We start from the raw sequence: 16,027 nt of genomic DNA, 5'->3' as shown, positions 1-16,027 counted from the left end.
CTGGCTGTGCAGAGCAAACAGCAGGTATGGACCACGTGTAAGAGTACAGGAAGAACAGAGGCAGTAAGCGGCCACACAGCCAGCGAATGCAGCACGACACCTCCCGCCTCAAACAAGAACACCCCCAGGGGAGCACCCAAGGCTCCAGGAAGACAGGCAACTCTGGGTACATGAGAATACCATGTGCCTGGGAACCAGCCTAGTTCAACCACATCCAGTTGACATACTTAGGTTAAAGGCTGTTTTCATTCCTTAATGTTATAGTCAGAACACTTAGGGAAATATTTATTTCAAAAGTAGCACTTAAAAAAAAAACAAAACAAATGCAATTTAGATTAAAAGCTCCAAGGTGTATTGTTTCAGGTAGGCGTTATTACTATCTATACCCTTTCACCCCATTTACTAAGCCAAAAAGCTTCAGGCAACTTCAAGTTCATAAATTTACAAGGAGGTAGGGGACAGAATGTGTTCCAGATCAGCAGGTGACAGCTTGGCTCCTGTCGGATGTCTCCGTGGAGTACCTGCGCTCCACTGAGATTCAAATTTTCCCCCTGCAAATCTGCACGTGACCTTTTAGATCTTCTGGCTGTGGCTGGTTTCATCTCCCGATTGCAATGGTGGGCTGCTTTGTTGCCTAGGACACCGATCCACGCTTCCAGGTCCCCTCTTGCGGCCTCCATTCTTTACCCACAAGGCTCAGGAGAGCCGTCCAGTCTGAGAGTTGGCAGAACTAGCTTCGAGGAGCCGCCACTCCAGCATCAAGTGTCCTTAGTCCTACTGCAGAAACTGTTTTCTCTCTGGGGATGGTGAGTCCTAGAAGATCACGGCCAGGAAGATGTCCGAGGAGGCTTCCTCTCAGTTTACCCCCAAGAGGAAGCCACCTGACCGCTTGCTTTCTATTACATTTCTAGTAGCTTCTCCATTTCCTCAAGGGTTGCTGTAAAATCATTTACTTGACTGTTACATAAGGTTTGCTGTTCCAAGAATCGAGCCCTTTCTTCTTCTTTCATCTTCAACTTTACCTTTAAGGCCTGCATGGAAAGACATTCCAGAGAAAAACACGCACACAGGAAACTCCCGAGTCAGAGGAAAGAAAATCTCCTCACAGAACGTCATGCTTCTATCCACCAAAGAGGTCCACTGGCATCCCAACAGACCAGCAGACATCACGTTTCCTTAGGGCTTGCTTATCTGGGCTGGTCTGAGGAGCTATCCCTCTACACTACACTCTCATACCTAAACTGGAGCAATGAAATCCTGTCTGGTCAGTGCAATATTCCATCCAAGCCCAAGAGCCTGGGCTTCTCAGTAAGTCTCCTGGCCATGTCAAGTTTCCACATAATGGACCACACAAGTCTTAACTCCCCATGTGCAGCAAGCTACTGTTCTGCCTCATGTCCTGGAGACGGAACATTTCTAAGAGTCTTCAGGAACAGAAAAAGACACTCAGTAGGAAACACTAGTGAAATCCAAAGGAAGTCTTGGCACGAAGACAACGTAAGAAGTTAATATTAAGGAAACTGCATTTGCTTTATTACCTTTTCAGCATTTCTATAAATCTAAAATTCTTTCAAAATAGTTCATAAAAATAAACAGAAAAATAGGAAACACAGACTCCTCCCTGAACCCATTTATCGTGGAAGGCAACGGTAACCATTCTGGGTGATGCCAGCCTCTCACCTGTAATTCCTCCATCTGCTTTTTGGCTGTTTCATTAAAAAGCTTCAGTTCATCTTGCAAAGTTTCTAACAGCAACTAAGAGGAAAGTACAATGTAGTAAACAAACCTCCATGTAAAGCAGTCATGACCGCTGAAGGCCCTTCCGCTCATCCAGCCACCCACTGAGCATTGAGGCACCTACGGGGCTCCCTGCTGAGCTCCCTGCAGGGAGGAACTCGGTCATGACCCCACCACAGCACGCTCTGCGCTCCTCACTTTATGAACAGAACGTAGCAGTCACAGAAGAGGTGACTGATGGTCTCTGGTTGCTGCTTAGTGTTCTGCGATCTCTAAGGTGACAAATATCTCTGAGAAAGATCACAGGAGTTTGAGAGACTTGAAGCCCAAACAATTACCTTCCTACTTCTTACAAAAAGAAGCTCAGAATTAAAACTTAACAGGTTTGACCTTGACCTTGGCATCACACAGTTCTTGGCAAGGGAATAAGGGAAGAGATGTGGCAAAGTGCAGAACGGACAAACCAGAGAGCTCTCCATACAGGTCCACCCTGTTAGGTTTCACAGTAGCACATTTTCAGTTTAGACTCACTCACACTGGTAAGCACAAAGCTACCTCTAAAGTAAAATATGCTATATTGAGTACATGTCTGGTCGTTCTCTCCTATCGGGGACAATCAAAGATTACTTCTGAGGATTGCTGTGCACATGGGGGAGACTTTGAGACTCCCAGAGCCCCAGAATCCCTCGGCCTGACCCATTCACACCCAACCCTCACCATAGAGTCTGTGTGATCCGTGGCAGGGGTCTGCTGTGGCACCAGGGTCTCACCGCCTAAAACCAATGGGTATGACAGTCAGTCTCATTTAGCACACTTACTTTAAACAAAAGAAAGCAGAGGCCCCACCAGGGACAGAAGGGCTTTTATTCATGAGGGAAATTAAGTGTCCAGTCCTAGACGTTCTCTCCCGCGTTCTCACCCTGGTAGGGTCACCCACGCCATTCACAGCTGCTGCACTTCCCCCGTGTCTCTAGATTTCAGTATGCCAAAAAAATCACTCTACTCTCCTTATCCCAGCTGAAAATCTGTACAAAGAAAATGTAGTTTTTTGTTTACAGTATAAAAACTACCTTTAAAAAATATTATGATCTATTTATTTGCAATGAGACAGAGAAACACACAGACAGAGCTCCAGAAATGCCTGCGATGGCTAGAGATGGGCTGGGCCGGAGCAATCCAGGTCTCCCATGTGACTGGCAAGAACCCAATTACTTAAGCAAACCTGGGCATTCCGATGTGGGATACAGGTGTCTTAACTGCTGGGCTAAACCCTTACCCTACAAAACTGTTTTTAAAAGCCTTTCAAGCCTTAAAAAATTGTTGTTTTTCGTTAACAGTGTGTGCACACAGTTAACTTAAATCATCAAAATGTTTACAGTTACTGCAAAGAATATCCTAAACCTGTAACCCACAGGTTAATCACAGTCAGCATTTTTTATTATAAATTAAAAAAATACATTTATTTGAGAAGCAGAGAGAGTGAGACAGACAGAGCTCCCATCATTGGTCTAATCATTCCATGTCTCCCATGAGGCGACAGGAACCCAACTACGTGAGCCATCACTGTTGTTTCCCAGGGTCTGCATTAGCAGGAAGCTGGAGTCAAAAGCCTGGGCCACAGCAGGCATCTTAACTGTTGGGCTCAACATTCGCCCCAGACTTGGCATTCTTCAATTCCACGAGGCCTCAGCCCTTTTCTGGCCATTCTGTGGCTCCTCTTGCACTCTTCGGGCAACTCCTTTTTCCAGTCTCTTCTTTGCTAAACTCTGCTGTCCAGGGACAGGGTCAGAACTTGAGTCCCATGTCAACCACAGAATCTGCTGGATTCTGTGACTAGCTAGGTTCAGGACCCCTTGCAAAAGTATTCTCCTTTACCTCTTGCCACCAAGGAGTCACCAGCATGCTGTTATCTCCCATGAAAGGAGCAAAATATTTCTGGTCTGTTTGCAACTTTAAACCTGTTGGCACCAAATGAATGGCATAAAGAGTTTAGATAAGAAAGAGATAGGGGCCAGCACTTGGCACAGCACCTATTCCATATGGGTGCAGGTTCAATCCTGGCTGGTCCACTTCCAATCCAGCTTCTTGATGATGTGCCTGAGACAGTAGTAGAAGAAGACCCAAGTCCTTGGGCCCCTGCACCCACGTGGGAGACCTGGAAGAAACTCCTGGCTTCTTCATGGTCAGCTCTAGCCATTGTGGCCATTTGGGGAATGAACTGGCAGATGGAAGACCTTTATCTCTCTGACTCTCCAACCCGCCCCCCCCCCCCCCCGCCAACCCCCGTAACTCTGCCTTTCAAATAAAGAAAAGAAAGAAGAGAAAGAAAGATGTTTCTGTCTTCAGTCATTTGAAATTCTGTCGGGCAGGCCAAATGAACACTGTATGGAAACAAACAGAAGCTCTCAAAGCACTTTAGTGCTTTGTCATGCAACCTTTGCCCTGCCTGGACCAGCTGATGCCACACTGCTAGTCAGCTCAGGAAGGTGGACCTGTGCTGTTCTCTTTGAAGGCAGCTGTGTGTGTTCTCTTACCTGGGTTAAGGCCCTTGCTCTCCAAAATTGCCAAACAGTTGTCCTGAAACTTCTCTAGAAGCTCTACCTTCTGGGTCAGGTCCTTCAGCTCTCCCTGTGGTGGTGGCGCACAGTCAGTCGGGAACCCTCCCAGACTCCACGAGTAGACAGCCTTCCTCCCCCTTGCTCCTGGACAGCGCCAGCACGAGCCTGGCTGCTTCTCTCTGTGCGGTCAGGCAGTCAGGCACTGCAAGCCTGCTCCTCCCCACAGCGCCATCCCTCAAGACCGCACACGCAGTGCCCAGTGGCAGCTAGTGAAAGAGGTGTGGTGGGCTTCTCACCTGAGTTTCTGTCAACTTCTGGTGCAACTGCTTGTTGACGGCCTCTAAGAGCTGGTTCTTGTCTTTGAGCTCTTCCTCTGATTTCTGCTTACCCAGTGGTTTATAACTGCAACAGGTGTATTTACATGGAGGGGGACTGAATGTACGCTATGGAGTTACACAAACAGGGTTCCCCACATCATAGTGGATGATCTACAGTGAGCTGCCCAACCTCCCTAAGGCTCTGTTTCCCCATTTCTAAAATAGGATAATACTCGCAGTTCATATTATTATAAGAGGGAGTGGCACTGTGGCATAGCGGGTAAAACTGCCACCTGCAGTGCATATCGGTGATGTTTTTGAGTCCGGGCTGCTCCACTTCCAATCCAGCTCTCTGCTATGGCCTGGGAAAGCAGTGGAAGATGGCCCAAGTCCTTGGGCCCCTGCACCCATGTGGGAGACCTGGAAGAAGCTCCTGGCTTCGGATCGGCCCAGCTCCTGCCGTTGTGGTCATTTGGGGAGTGAACCAGCGGATGGAAGACCTCTCTTTCTCTCTCTGCTTCTCCTTCTGTGTAACTCTGACTATCAAATAAATAAATCTTTAAAAAATAAGGGAGATAACATGAATGATCCAGAACCTGCCTACTGGTCCACAATAAATATTTCATAAGTAGCCATTACCACCATCAATATTCAAAACTTCTTTTTGAAATTCTCAGTCTCCCTTCCCCCTCCATATTTGTCAATTATTTATCAAAAGAATCTATTCCTCAGGCATGTAATATCATGTTTCACTGTTCAGGAACACAGGTCAGTGACAAACTTCTACAGAACTTAAACTCTTTCCAGGGCCGGCACCATGGCTCACTTGATTAATCCTCCGCCTGTGGCGCCAGCATCCCATATGGGCACCGGGTTCTAGTCCCAGTTGCTCCTCTTCCAGTCCAGCTCTCTGCTGTGGCCCAGGAAGGCAGTGAAGGATGGCCCAAGTGTTTGGGCCCCTGGACCCGCATGGGAGACTGGGAGGAAGCACCTGGCTCCTGGCTTCGGATTGGCGCAGCGCCGGCCGTAGTGGCCATTTGGGGGGTGAACCAATGGAAGGAAGACATTTCTCTTTGTCTCTCTCACTGTCTAACTCTGTCAATTAAAAAAATAAAAAGAAAGAAAGGAACTCTTTCCATCACTAAATCTCTCTGCACCATGCAGGATACTAGCTTTCTGCATCTCAACAGCTGTCATAGGATCATAGTTCCCGTAAACATCTGCACATGCCTTCTTTCTTGGTTCAGCCACAGCAAACTTACAGAGAGCTGCACTTCCGCCCGCAGGGAGACAATGAACACTCCGAGGACACAAGCTGCAGAAGTTTGGCCAGAGGCCCTGATCTCAGGTTTCATCAAGCGCTGGAAGCCAGGACAGTTGTGCTCGACACCCATGTCCCTCTCAAGCGGAGATATGGATGGTGCCTCAATCTTTCCCACTACAATTTTGTCTTCAAAACATTAAGGAGACCTTCCGTCCATGGGTCAACTCCCCAAATGCCAGTAACAGCCAGGGCTGGGCCAGGCTGAAACCCAATTTAGGTTTCCCGTGTGGTTGGAAGAGACCCAAACACTGAAGCCGTCACTGCTGCCTCCCAGGGTGCGCATCAGCAAGAAGGCGGAAGTGAAGGCAGAGCTGGGACTTGAACCAGGCGACCCACAATGGCGTGCGGGTTCCCGAGCAGTGTCTCAACTACCACCCCAGATGCCGGCCCTCCAAACTTGTTAAACACAAATCTGGAATTAGAACGTATCTTTGTGAACTTTTAATTTATTATTTTAAAATTCAGGACTGTAAAACTTCCAAGCCAGCTTCGAACAGGGAGAGATGGATCATTCTATAGAATTCCAATTCCACCTCCACCACCACCACAATATTCATGCTGAGATCGGCAGCTCCCCTCGGCCCCTCCTCCCGTGAAGGCTTCACAATCCTACTGCTGTGGCATAGTTTGTGCTGGGCTTGATTCTGATTAGCAACGGTCTCGACAGGAAGCCCCAAAAGATGCAGCACCAGTGATTTTACACCTCAACAGTGATTACAACTGGCCGGGCCTCACTGCTGAAACACCCACTCAGGTTTCTGGGGTGGTACACAGAGCTCGATGATCACAAATCCCATGAGTGATCTCAACCAGGATTGAGATCCACTACTGCAAAACGGCAGCCGGGCCCATTTTTCTGGGTGCTCACCTCTTCTTGACATTCCTCCTGATGGCAGTGTCCGCAGCTCTCAGCTGCCTAGAGGAGCAAGCACAGATCAGCTAATTAGAGAGCCGTGGAACCACTGTGCCGTGCTGCGAACAAGGCAGAACAGAGATGACACGCGAGGCAAACAGCACCGGCTCGCCTGCTCTGGGGGCCCCAGCAACACTGCTTCAGCACGGACTACGCAAAAGGCTCATGGTCAGCGAGAGGGCTCTCGGGACCAACAATCTGCTCCTGGCCCTGCCCAAGTCAGCATGTCAGCCTCGCTCACCACGGAACCGAGACCTGAGCAGGGGGCACACACGTGCTCCACTGCAGGTGGAGTCTGCTCTGACTGGCAACCTCGGCTAACAACTAAGTCTCGCCCCCCATGACCACCACTCAGGGCTGCTATGTGACCATGGCACTGCCCTTTGTATGCTTAAAGCAGGTGGCGAGAGGAGAGAACACCTCTCACCTGAGCCCTTGCTGTCTCTCCAGAAGGGGCCAACGCACAGGCCCTGACAAACAGCTCAACACTATGCCAGTCGTTCAGGAGCCCTGTGCACCCAGAGCCCTATTTCCTAATTCTCAGTACTGCACAGTTTCTAGCAAGAAGTTCCCACTGGATGCCAACAGGTGACTCTCACCCATTCTCTCGCCTCGGTTTGGTGATTTTCGTGATTTCGTTCTCTGAGCCTCCTGAATGAACGTGTCTGGAAACATCCACGTCTTTGGACTTAACAGGTAAAAGACTCTTAGAAGTGGCTCGAGCTTGTGTGTCTGCAAAGGAAAACAGGCAGGTGAAACCTCAGGCATCAAGACCAGACAGGTGCAACCCTGTAACAAACGCTGCATTTTCACACCAGCCACGCTCAGTCTGCTCAGGTCAACTCTAAAGAATAAGCCTTCTACACTAAATGGCAATAGAGATTAAAATACCTGACCGTCACAGCAGTGTGCCTGATGACACATCAAATGAGAGGACAGAGATAGAGCTGTGAGCAGAGGCTGATCTGAGCCACGCACTTCCCGAACACGACCGTGGAAGTTAGCAGAGCAAAGCAAACACTGCTCACTCAGGCACCAGAGGAATCGTGCCACTTAGCAGTTCCCTAAGGCAGTGCCCAAGCTGCTCTGAGTTTTGCTTTTGGTGGCTGCCAAGTCCTTTACACCAGAATGTCTCCCCAACCCCTCTCAGAGACATCTCTGTGTCCCCGGTGCCTGCGTAGAGGTCCACTGACCTTCGGGTCGGACCCCTCCTCGTCCCCTCTTCCAGGCTGGCTGCCTCCCCCACGGGCCCCTGCAGCGTGTTTATCCTTCACTAAGTCTGGAGGGCCTTTATTTGGCAACCCTTCTGGTCTGCTCTCTGGGCCTTGCTGGATGATCAGAGAAATGGCCTTGCCAAGGACCGCACCTCCTTGCCTCACGTTACAACTACACATGCTATGACCACCAGGCACGGTAACAGCAAATCCAAGCGACTGATTCTGGAGTTAAGCTTCACACTCACACAACACTCACACAAATGTAAAATGGTCCTTTGAGCTCAACTTCAGAGGCTTATCAAGCTGAAAAAACTAGGTACACGGGCTGGCATTGTGGTGCAGCGGGTTAAGCCACAACCACCCACGTGGGAGACCTGGATGGAGTTCTAGGCTCCTTGCCTTGGCCTGACCCAGCCCTGACCATTGTGGCCATTTGAGGAGTGAACAGAGGCTGGAAGATCTCTGCCTGTGTCTCGCTCTCGCTCTGTATCTCTGCCTTTCAAACAAATCTTAACAAGAAAAGCAAAAAATACGACTGTGAGATTAGAAAATTTCATAACCGGACTTGATAAAATCTTAATTGGGTAACAAGCTGTACAAGCTTGAAATAAATGAGGCCAACATTTTTTTTTTTATAAGATTTATTTATTTATTTTGAAAGACTGAGAATGAGATCTTCCATCTGCTGGTTTACCCCCACAGATGGCCACAAGAGCCAACATGGGGCCAGGCTGAAGCCAGGAGCTTCTTCCAGAGTGCAGGGGCTCAAGCACTTGGGTCATCTTCTATTGCTTTCTCAGGACATTAGCAGGGAGGTGGACCCGAAGTGGAACAGCCCGGACAGGAACTGGCACCTATATGGGACGCTGGCAACGCAGGTGGCAGCTTAACCTGCTATGCTGTAACACTGGCGCCTCAGGCCAATTTTCTTTTATAGGTACATTTACTGGACACCTGTCCTCTCTATTTTCATTACTCTTAACAAAAGCAAATATTACATGTTTTTTTTTAAGGTGTCTGAAGTAAAAGGAAACTCTGGGGTAATATATTTATCTTCTTCTACCATAAGTATCAAGGTATATATAATAACAAATAGACCTCATGTAAAACAGAGTTAATGGTAAACTGATAAAAATTCACACTTCATTGACTGGAATTGATTCTATTAACCCACATTTGTCAGAAACCATGGTTTGCTTTGTAGGAACAATGTGGTAGGATGTAACAAACACTGTCTCTTAAAAGGGGAGACAGGGAGGAAAACCAGCTCTTGTCAATTGAGGGAAGGAAACTTGCTTTTCACTATCATTTCCTAACTTTTTTTTTTTAATATGCATATACTACCTATTAAAAAAAACTTAAAAAGCAGGGGCCGGCGCTGTGGCCACTGCCTGTAGTGCTGGCATCCCATATGGGCACTGGTTTGAGACTCCACTGCTCCACTTCCAACCCAGCTCTCTGCTATGGCCTGGGAAAGTAGTAGAAGATGCCCCAAGTCCTTGGGACCCTGCATTCGTGTGGGAGACCTGGAAGAAGCTCCTGGCTCTTGGCTTCGGACTGGCCAGCAAACCAGCAGATGGAAGATTTCTCTCTCTCTGCCTCTCTGCTACTCTGCCTTTCAAATAAATAAATAAATCATTCATAAAAACTGGGCCGGAGCCGCGGCTCACTAGGCTAATCCTCTGCCTGCGGCGCCAGCACCCCGGGTTCTAGTTCCGGCTGGGGCGCCGGATTCTGTCCTGGTTGTTCCTCTTCCAGTCCAGCTCTCTGCTGTGGCCCGGGAAGGCAGTGGGGGATGGCCCAAGTGCTTGGGCCCTGCACCCGCATGGGAGACCAGGAGGAAGCACCTGGCTTCTGGCTTCGGATGGGCGCAGTGCGCTGGCTGTAGCAGCCATTTGGGGGGTGAACCAACGGAAAAAGGAAGACCTTTCTCTGTCTCTCTCTAACTCTGCCTGTCAAAAAAAAAAAAAAAAAAAAAACCACCTTAAAAAACAACCAACTTATGCTCTAAGTCAAGACAGAAAACCTAGTGACAGCCTAAAACTGTTCATCTACCGCAGTTGCAGAAAGCTTGCAAGGAGGCAGGGAGAGGCAGTCACTGGTGCTGAGCCAGGGGCACTGCACCTGCAGGGAACAGAGGCGCTGTGGAGACCTGGGGCCAGTTCCTCCCGCCACGCCCAGTCCCTGCCAATGCCAAGAATGCCACTCCTCAGGTGTTCTGAGGTAACACACACAAAAAAACCCTTTCAGCCTCCAGAGAAAAGCCTATTTACCTTGAAGATTAACTGTCCCCTAGCACATCAGCCAGCTGCAGAGAATTCTTGGAAGGGGCCATAAACAGATGCGCCATAACGGCACGCACACGACAGTTTTCTCCTGTCGAGAGCTAACTCCATGCCATCATCTCCCCATGAGGCTGTCCCAGGACCGCTAACCCCCGGAGATGACTTCCAAGCACAAGCAAAGCAAGATGGCAAAGCAGCTAACAGCCATTCTCTCTCCTCCCAGGTCTCAAACCCTCTGGCTAGGCTTGACACACACACCCCCGCCTTCACTCAAAGGTTATTGATCGTGCTTATGAGAGAGCCCCTGTGCAGACACAAGGTGAACCAGCAATCCCACGACTCCCCTCCCCAGCATCTCACTGCCCCTACATTCCTGCCTGACCACAAGGTTCCGCCAGGTAGCCGAGTCTGGAAATAAAACGGACCACCGTCTAAAAAGGGGTCCCTAGCTTAACGGTCATCGTATTATACAACCCACAGCGAGAACGGAACGGTCGGCGTGGTGCAGACAGGAAGGGTTCCGGCCAGGACTAAAAAATCCTAACTGCCATCAAAAACCTGGACAGCCTGGTTCTAGGGGGCCCAGCAGGTCTTCAGAGCCCACGGGATGCCCGCATCTCGTTCCCCGCCACACCCACGGCGGGTCCGCAGGGCGACACCCACCTGCGGGCAAGCCGCCGCTCAGCAAGGGGGGCTGCAGGCTGTACACCGTCTTAACCACGCTGGTCATCGTAAGCAGGCTGCACGGCTGGGCCCTGGAAGGAGCAAGACGAACGTTACCCAGCGCTCGGCCACGGCGACCGAATGGTCGCGGGCCCGGCGTCGGGGAAGAGCAAACCCTCCACTCGCAGCCCTGCCCGCCCGCCCTCACATCCAGCCCTCTCCCTCGTCCCGGAAAAGTCGAACCCAGGCGCCCGCCGCTCCCGCCCGCAGTCCTTGTTGCTCTGGTTCAAAAGACGCTCAGCAGCAACCGCCGCGCCGCCGGCTGAGCCCGCCGCCTCGGTTTCAAAGGGCAACTTCCGGTAGCTGGGAGGGAAGGGGCGCGGCTCGCGTTCCGGAGGTGGCCCTGTTGTACGGAAGGCCCTGTCGGAGGCCGCCGCTCTGGGGGCTGCCATGCTGTACGGAAAGACCGAGCGGAGGCCGGCGGCCAGATAGTGAGCCGCACTTCGCGTACCTGATTGGAGCTAATGAGCCGCCGGCGTCATATTCCAGCCTGGGGACGCAAACGTGGCCGCGTTTAGAGTCAGTGTCATAATCCTCTTTATTTAGTCTGTCATGGCTGGGGATGCTGTCAGGAGCGGAGATTATTTATATGAGAACTGCGCACTACAGGGTGCGGAGTAACAGGTAAGGCTGAAGATGGCGGCCACCTGTGCCTGTGTGCTTAGGTGCCTGAGGCACCTACCTGCCTGTCCGACTTAAATAGCACTTACCCATATTTTAAAGATCCACAGCTGTTCCTAATAGACCGGGCAGAGTTGTCAGTCATTTAGTACTTGTACTCATTTCATTCAATAAATATTCACAGAGCACTCACTCTAAGAGGGTGGGTCGGGGTGAGCGAGAACAAATTACAAGACTGACCTTGGCTCTACCTTCATGGAGTTTATATTCTAGGAAACGGAGAGTAAATATTTTTTTAAAAAATCACGCAAGTAGCCGGCGCCGTGGCTCAATAGGCTAATCCTCCACCTTGCGGCGCCGGCACACCGGGTTCTAGTCCCGGTTGGGGCGCCGGATTCTGTCCCGGTTGCCCCTCTTCCAGGCCAGCTCTCTGCTATGGCCAGGGAGTGCAGTGGAGGATGGCCCAGGTGCTTGGGCCCTGCACCCCATGGGAGACCAGGAAAAGCACCTGGATCCTGGCTCCTGCCATCGGATCAGCGCGGTGCGCCGGCTGCAGCGGCGGCCATTGGAGGGTGAACCAACGGCAAAAGGAAGACCTTTCTCTCTCTGTCTCTCTCTCTCACTGTCCACTCTGCCTGTCAAAAAAAAAAAAAAAAAAAAATCACGCAAGTAATTTGCCAATTGTGGTAACTGAAGGAAAATTACAAGACGCTATGAGACAGAAAAGTGGGGAAACCTAGTTTAAGTTGATGAGTCAGGGCAGATGTTTCACACAACAGCCTTTTAAGATGCTGTTTGGGTGGGGACCAGCTCCCTGTTAATGGCCTGGAAAAAGCAGCAAAAGATGGCCCAAGTGCTTGAGTCCTTGCACTCCAAAACTCCTGGCTCCTGGCTTCTGATCAGCCCAGCTCCAGCTGTTGTGGCCATTTGGACAGTGACCCAGTGGATGGAAGATCTCTCTCTCTATCTCTCTCTCCCTGCCTCTCTGTAACTCTCTGCCTTTCAAATAAATAAATTAAAAAAAAAAAAAAAAAAAAAAAGGCAGGGGAGCCAGGACTTGAACTGGAACTCCAAAATGGGATGTGTGTCCCAAGCTGTGGCTAAACCCACTGTGCTGCAATGTCTGTCCCTGAACTTCTAGAAGTGCCTGTGTACAAAGGGGAATCTGGTTGTTGTTAGTATGCATATGGATTTGAAGAAATCACAGCAGTAATGATTATATCCTCCATTCCGTGAACTTTAGCAAAAACTAACTACTAGCCCTGTGACTTAATCAGAATGTACAAATCGATAAATAATGTGTGCCTAAGAGTGTCAGGAGTGAACCGCAAGGAAGTGGCCAGAATGGCAGGCATCATGCCTCAGATAAGGGAGACACAGCCCACTAGCTGTAAGCAGCCAAGCTTCACACCAAAGCAGCTCTACTTAGCTAGCACCGGGATGACCATTGGAAAGGACCATGAAAACCTGCCTGAGAGTCAGTCCCAGACTCACTGTCTTCCCACCCTCTCTCAACTGCCGTCTCCCCTCAGAAGTCCTGCTGACTTGCTTACTAGGAAGAGCATATCTGGCACCAGGAGACCCACTCTTCCTCTTCCGGCTACTCATAATACACTTTTCCCTTGTGTCGAATCTTGACTCTGGTCTCTGCTGAATTAGCTGCCCAGGGGGGAGCAGCCCAGGTTCATTTTGATGGGTAACGACAGACCACCATCAAGAATAAATGTAGCAGGAGCCCTGGGGCCAAGGACAGGGACACCTGCATTTAGAATTTGCAGTGATAAAAAAAGGTGCCTGCCAAGAAACTTGATAAAGAGGTGCCAGAGAGGTGAGAAGAAAATGAAAACAGAGTGGTATCCCAGACACCAGGAAGGCCTCCTGGTGGCAAGGGGCACAGGAGGGAGGGAATGGTGGAAAAGGCAAGCACGGTGAGAACAAATGTGGCTGCTTTGAATTTAGCAGTCAAGAAGCCCTGGGCGGGTGGAACCAGAGGAATTCCTGGTGGAGGGTTTGGAGTGGAAGACACATTGGAACAGCTGAAGAATCCGGGAGCGCTCTCAGGGCAGGTGCAGATGCTAGAGGCTGTGTGACTGCAGCACAGCCATCAGGCAGCCACCGGAGGGGGCTGTGGGCGTCAAGGAAGGGCTTGCTCAAAGACGCAGATGTTAAGAGATGCACCTGCTGAGGGACGGCGCTGGCTGAGAGAAGTGCTCAGGAGGCAGCAGGAGGACTGAAGGGGAATGAAGAGATCCAGAGCATGCTTCAAATCCATTTGTTCAGAGACCCCTCCCTGCAAGGAACTTTTTTAAAGGCTTAATTATTTATTTATTTGAAAGGCTATGCAAGAGAAGAGAGAGAAACAGAAATATTCCTTTTTTTAAAAAAATATTTTATTTATTTGAAAGACAGTTACAGAGAGGCAGAGAGAGGGGTCTTCCATCCGATGGTTCACTCCCCAGAGGGCTGCAATGGCTGGAGCTTAGCCTATCTGAAGCCAGGAGCCAGGAGTTTCTTCTGGGTCTCCCATGTGGGTGCAGGGGCCCAAAGACTTGGGCCATCTTCTACTGCTTTCCCAGCCATAGCAGGGAGCCGGATTGGAAGTGGAGCAGCCGGGACTCGAGCTAGCGCCCATATGGGATGCCGGCACTTTAGGCCGTGGCTTTAACCTGCTGTGCCACAGCACTGGCTCCAAGAAAAATGGAGAAATCTTTCATCCACTGCTTCACTCCCCAGATGGCTACAACAGTTAGGGTTGGACCAGGCTGAAGCCAGGAGCCTAGAACCCCATCCAGTTCTCCCATGTGGATGGCAGGGGCCCACGCATGTAGGCCATCTTCTACTGCTTTCTCAGGCACATTAGCAGGAAGTGGGATTGGAAGCAGGGCAGCAAGGACTCAAACCAGTGCTCATAGGGGATGCCGGTGTTGCAAGCAGCTGGTTAACCCACTGTACCAAAACACCGACTCTCCCTCCCACTCCCACAAAATAACTTTAAAAATCAATGTGTTCCCTCACTGGGTAGTTGATGCCTAGATTTTTTTCCTAACTTTAAATAGTTGTGAGGGACAGATCTTTTGCCTGTTGTGTACTGTGTCTGCTTTTTATTCATTTCTAAATTTCCTTTTCTCTTGGTGTTTCATTTTGAATGATTTCTATTGTTATGTCTTCAGATCTACTGTCTTTTTTCCTGCAATGTCTAAACTGTTAGTAATCGACTTTAAAATTTCTTTAAAGATTTATTTGAGAGGCAGAGTTACAGAGTGAGAGAGAGAGAGAGAGAGAGAGAGGGAGAGAGGGAGGGAGGGAGAGAGAGAGGGGTCTTCCATCCACAGGTTCAGTCCCCAGGTGGCCACAACAGCCACAGCCACAGTTAGGCCAATCCAAATCCAGGAGCTTCTTCCAGGTCTCCCACGTGGGTGCAGGGGCCCAAGCACTTGGGCCCTCTTCCACTGCTTTCCCAGGTGATTACCAGGGAGCTGGATGGGAAGTGGAGCAGCCAGGACACGAACTGGTGCCTATATGGGTTGTAGGCAGTGGCTTAACCAGTTAAACCACAGTGTTGGCCTCAGCAATCTTTTTTAAAATTTTTCAAATATATTTATTTGAAAGGCAAAGTGACAGAATGGGGGGGGGGTAGAGAGAAAGAGGCCATCTTCCACTGCTTTCCCAGACACATTAACAGGGAGCTGCATTGGAAGTGGAGCAGCTGGGAGTTGAACCAGTGATCTGATACAGGGTACCAGTGTTGTGCAGCAGTGGCTTAACCCATTGCCATGATGCTTGGCCCTGAGTTACAATTCTCCCTCTTAGGCATAAATGCCTGTGGACCTCCAGTTAAGGTCCCTATGAATAAGGGTGATGAGCAATGGCTATCTTTGCTAATCCCTGGTAAATGGGATCTTCATGCTTGGCAGGGGGTGCCAGAGAACTTATTGTTGCCCAGGCATGTTATCAAAGGTTGGGATGAGGCTCAGAAACTCTCTGGACAACTGGCAGAGGATGCAACCAAGGTACCCTCTTGCCTAACTTGCTCCCCTGCTCCCCTGTCTTGTCATGCACTGGAAGAATGGATTGAACGGGAAGGTACTGAGGAAGTTTGGTTTAGAAACCTATGAAATGGCTCTTATTTATTTATTTGAAAGGCAATTAGGGGCCGGCACTGTGGCTCACTTTGTTAATCCTCCACCTGCAGCGCCGGCATCCCATATGGGCACCGGGTTCTAGTCCCGGTTGCTCCTCTTCCAGTCCAGCTCTCTGCTGTGGCCCAGAGAAGGCAGTGGGGGATGGCCCAAGTGCTTGGGCCCCTGAACCCACATGGGAGACCAGGAGGAA

General features: G+C 50.0%; 1 protein-coding gene across 5 annotated transcripts in view; it reads right to left on the bottom strand.

The window, feature by feature from the left end:
• Positions 1-258: 258 nt before the first annotated feature.
• KNSTRN (kinetochore localized astrin (SPAG5) binding protein) overlaps positions 259-16,027 on the bottom strand; it is a 133,486-nt gene continuing 117,717 nt past the window's right edge. The window contains exons 2-10 of one of the 5 annotated variants that reach the window (XM_089310057.1): positions 11,258-11,358; positions 11,015-11,106; positions 7,449-7,581; positions 6,805-6,852; positions 4,592-4,697; positions 4,272-4,365; positions 2,455-2,510; positions 1,681-1,755; positions 259-1,031 (exon numbers count right to left, since the gene is read on the bottom strand). In XM_089310057.1, the coding sequence (XP_089166183.1) occupies positions 900-1,031; positions 1,681-1,755; positions 2,455-2,510; positions 4,272-4,365; positions 4,592-4,697; positions 6,805-6,852; positions 7,449-7,581; positions 11,015-11,081 (711 nt within the window). In that variant the 5' untranslated portion in view covers positions 11,082-11,106; positions 11,258-11,358 and the 3' untranslated portion in view covers positions 259-899. Of the gene's footprint in view, positions 1,032-1,680; positions 1,756-2,454; positions 2,511-4,271; positions 4,366-4,591; positions 4,698-6,804; positions 6,853-7,448; positions 7,582-11,014; positions 11,107-11,257; positions 11,482-11,525; positions 11,633-16,027 lie in introns of those variants that run through there. The other 4 variants (XM_089310056.1, XM_089310058.1, XM_089310059.1 and 1 more) reach the window with 4 other exon arrangements.

Source organism: Oryctolagus cuniculus, chromosome 12 (assembly GCF_051225735.1).
Source record: "Oryctolagus cuniculus isolate XC-2025 breed Fujian yellow rabbit chromosome 12, ASM5122573v1, whole genome shotgun sequence".
NCBI lineage: Eukaryota > Metazoa > Chordata > Mammalia > Lagomorpha > Leporidae > Oryctolagus > Oryctolagus cuniculus.
Note: the sequence above shows the minus strand (reverse complement) of the source record. Positions and strands in the feature narration are given on the sequence as shown.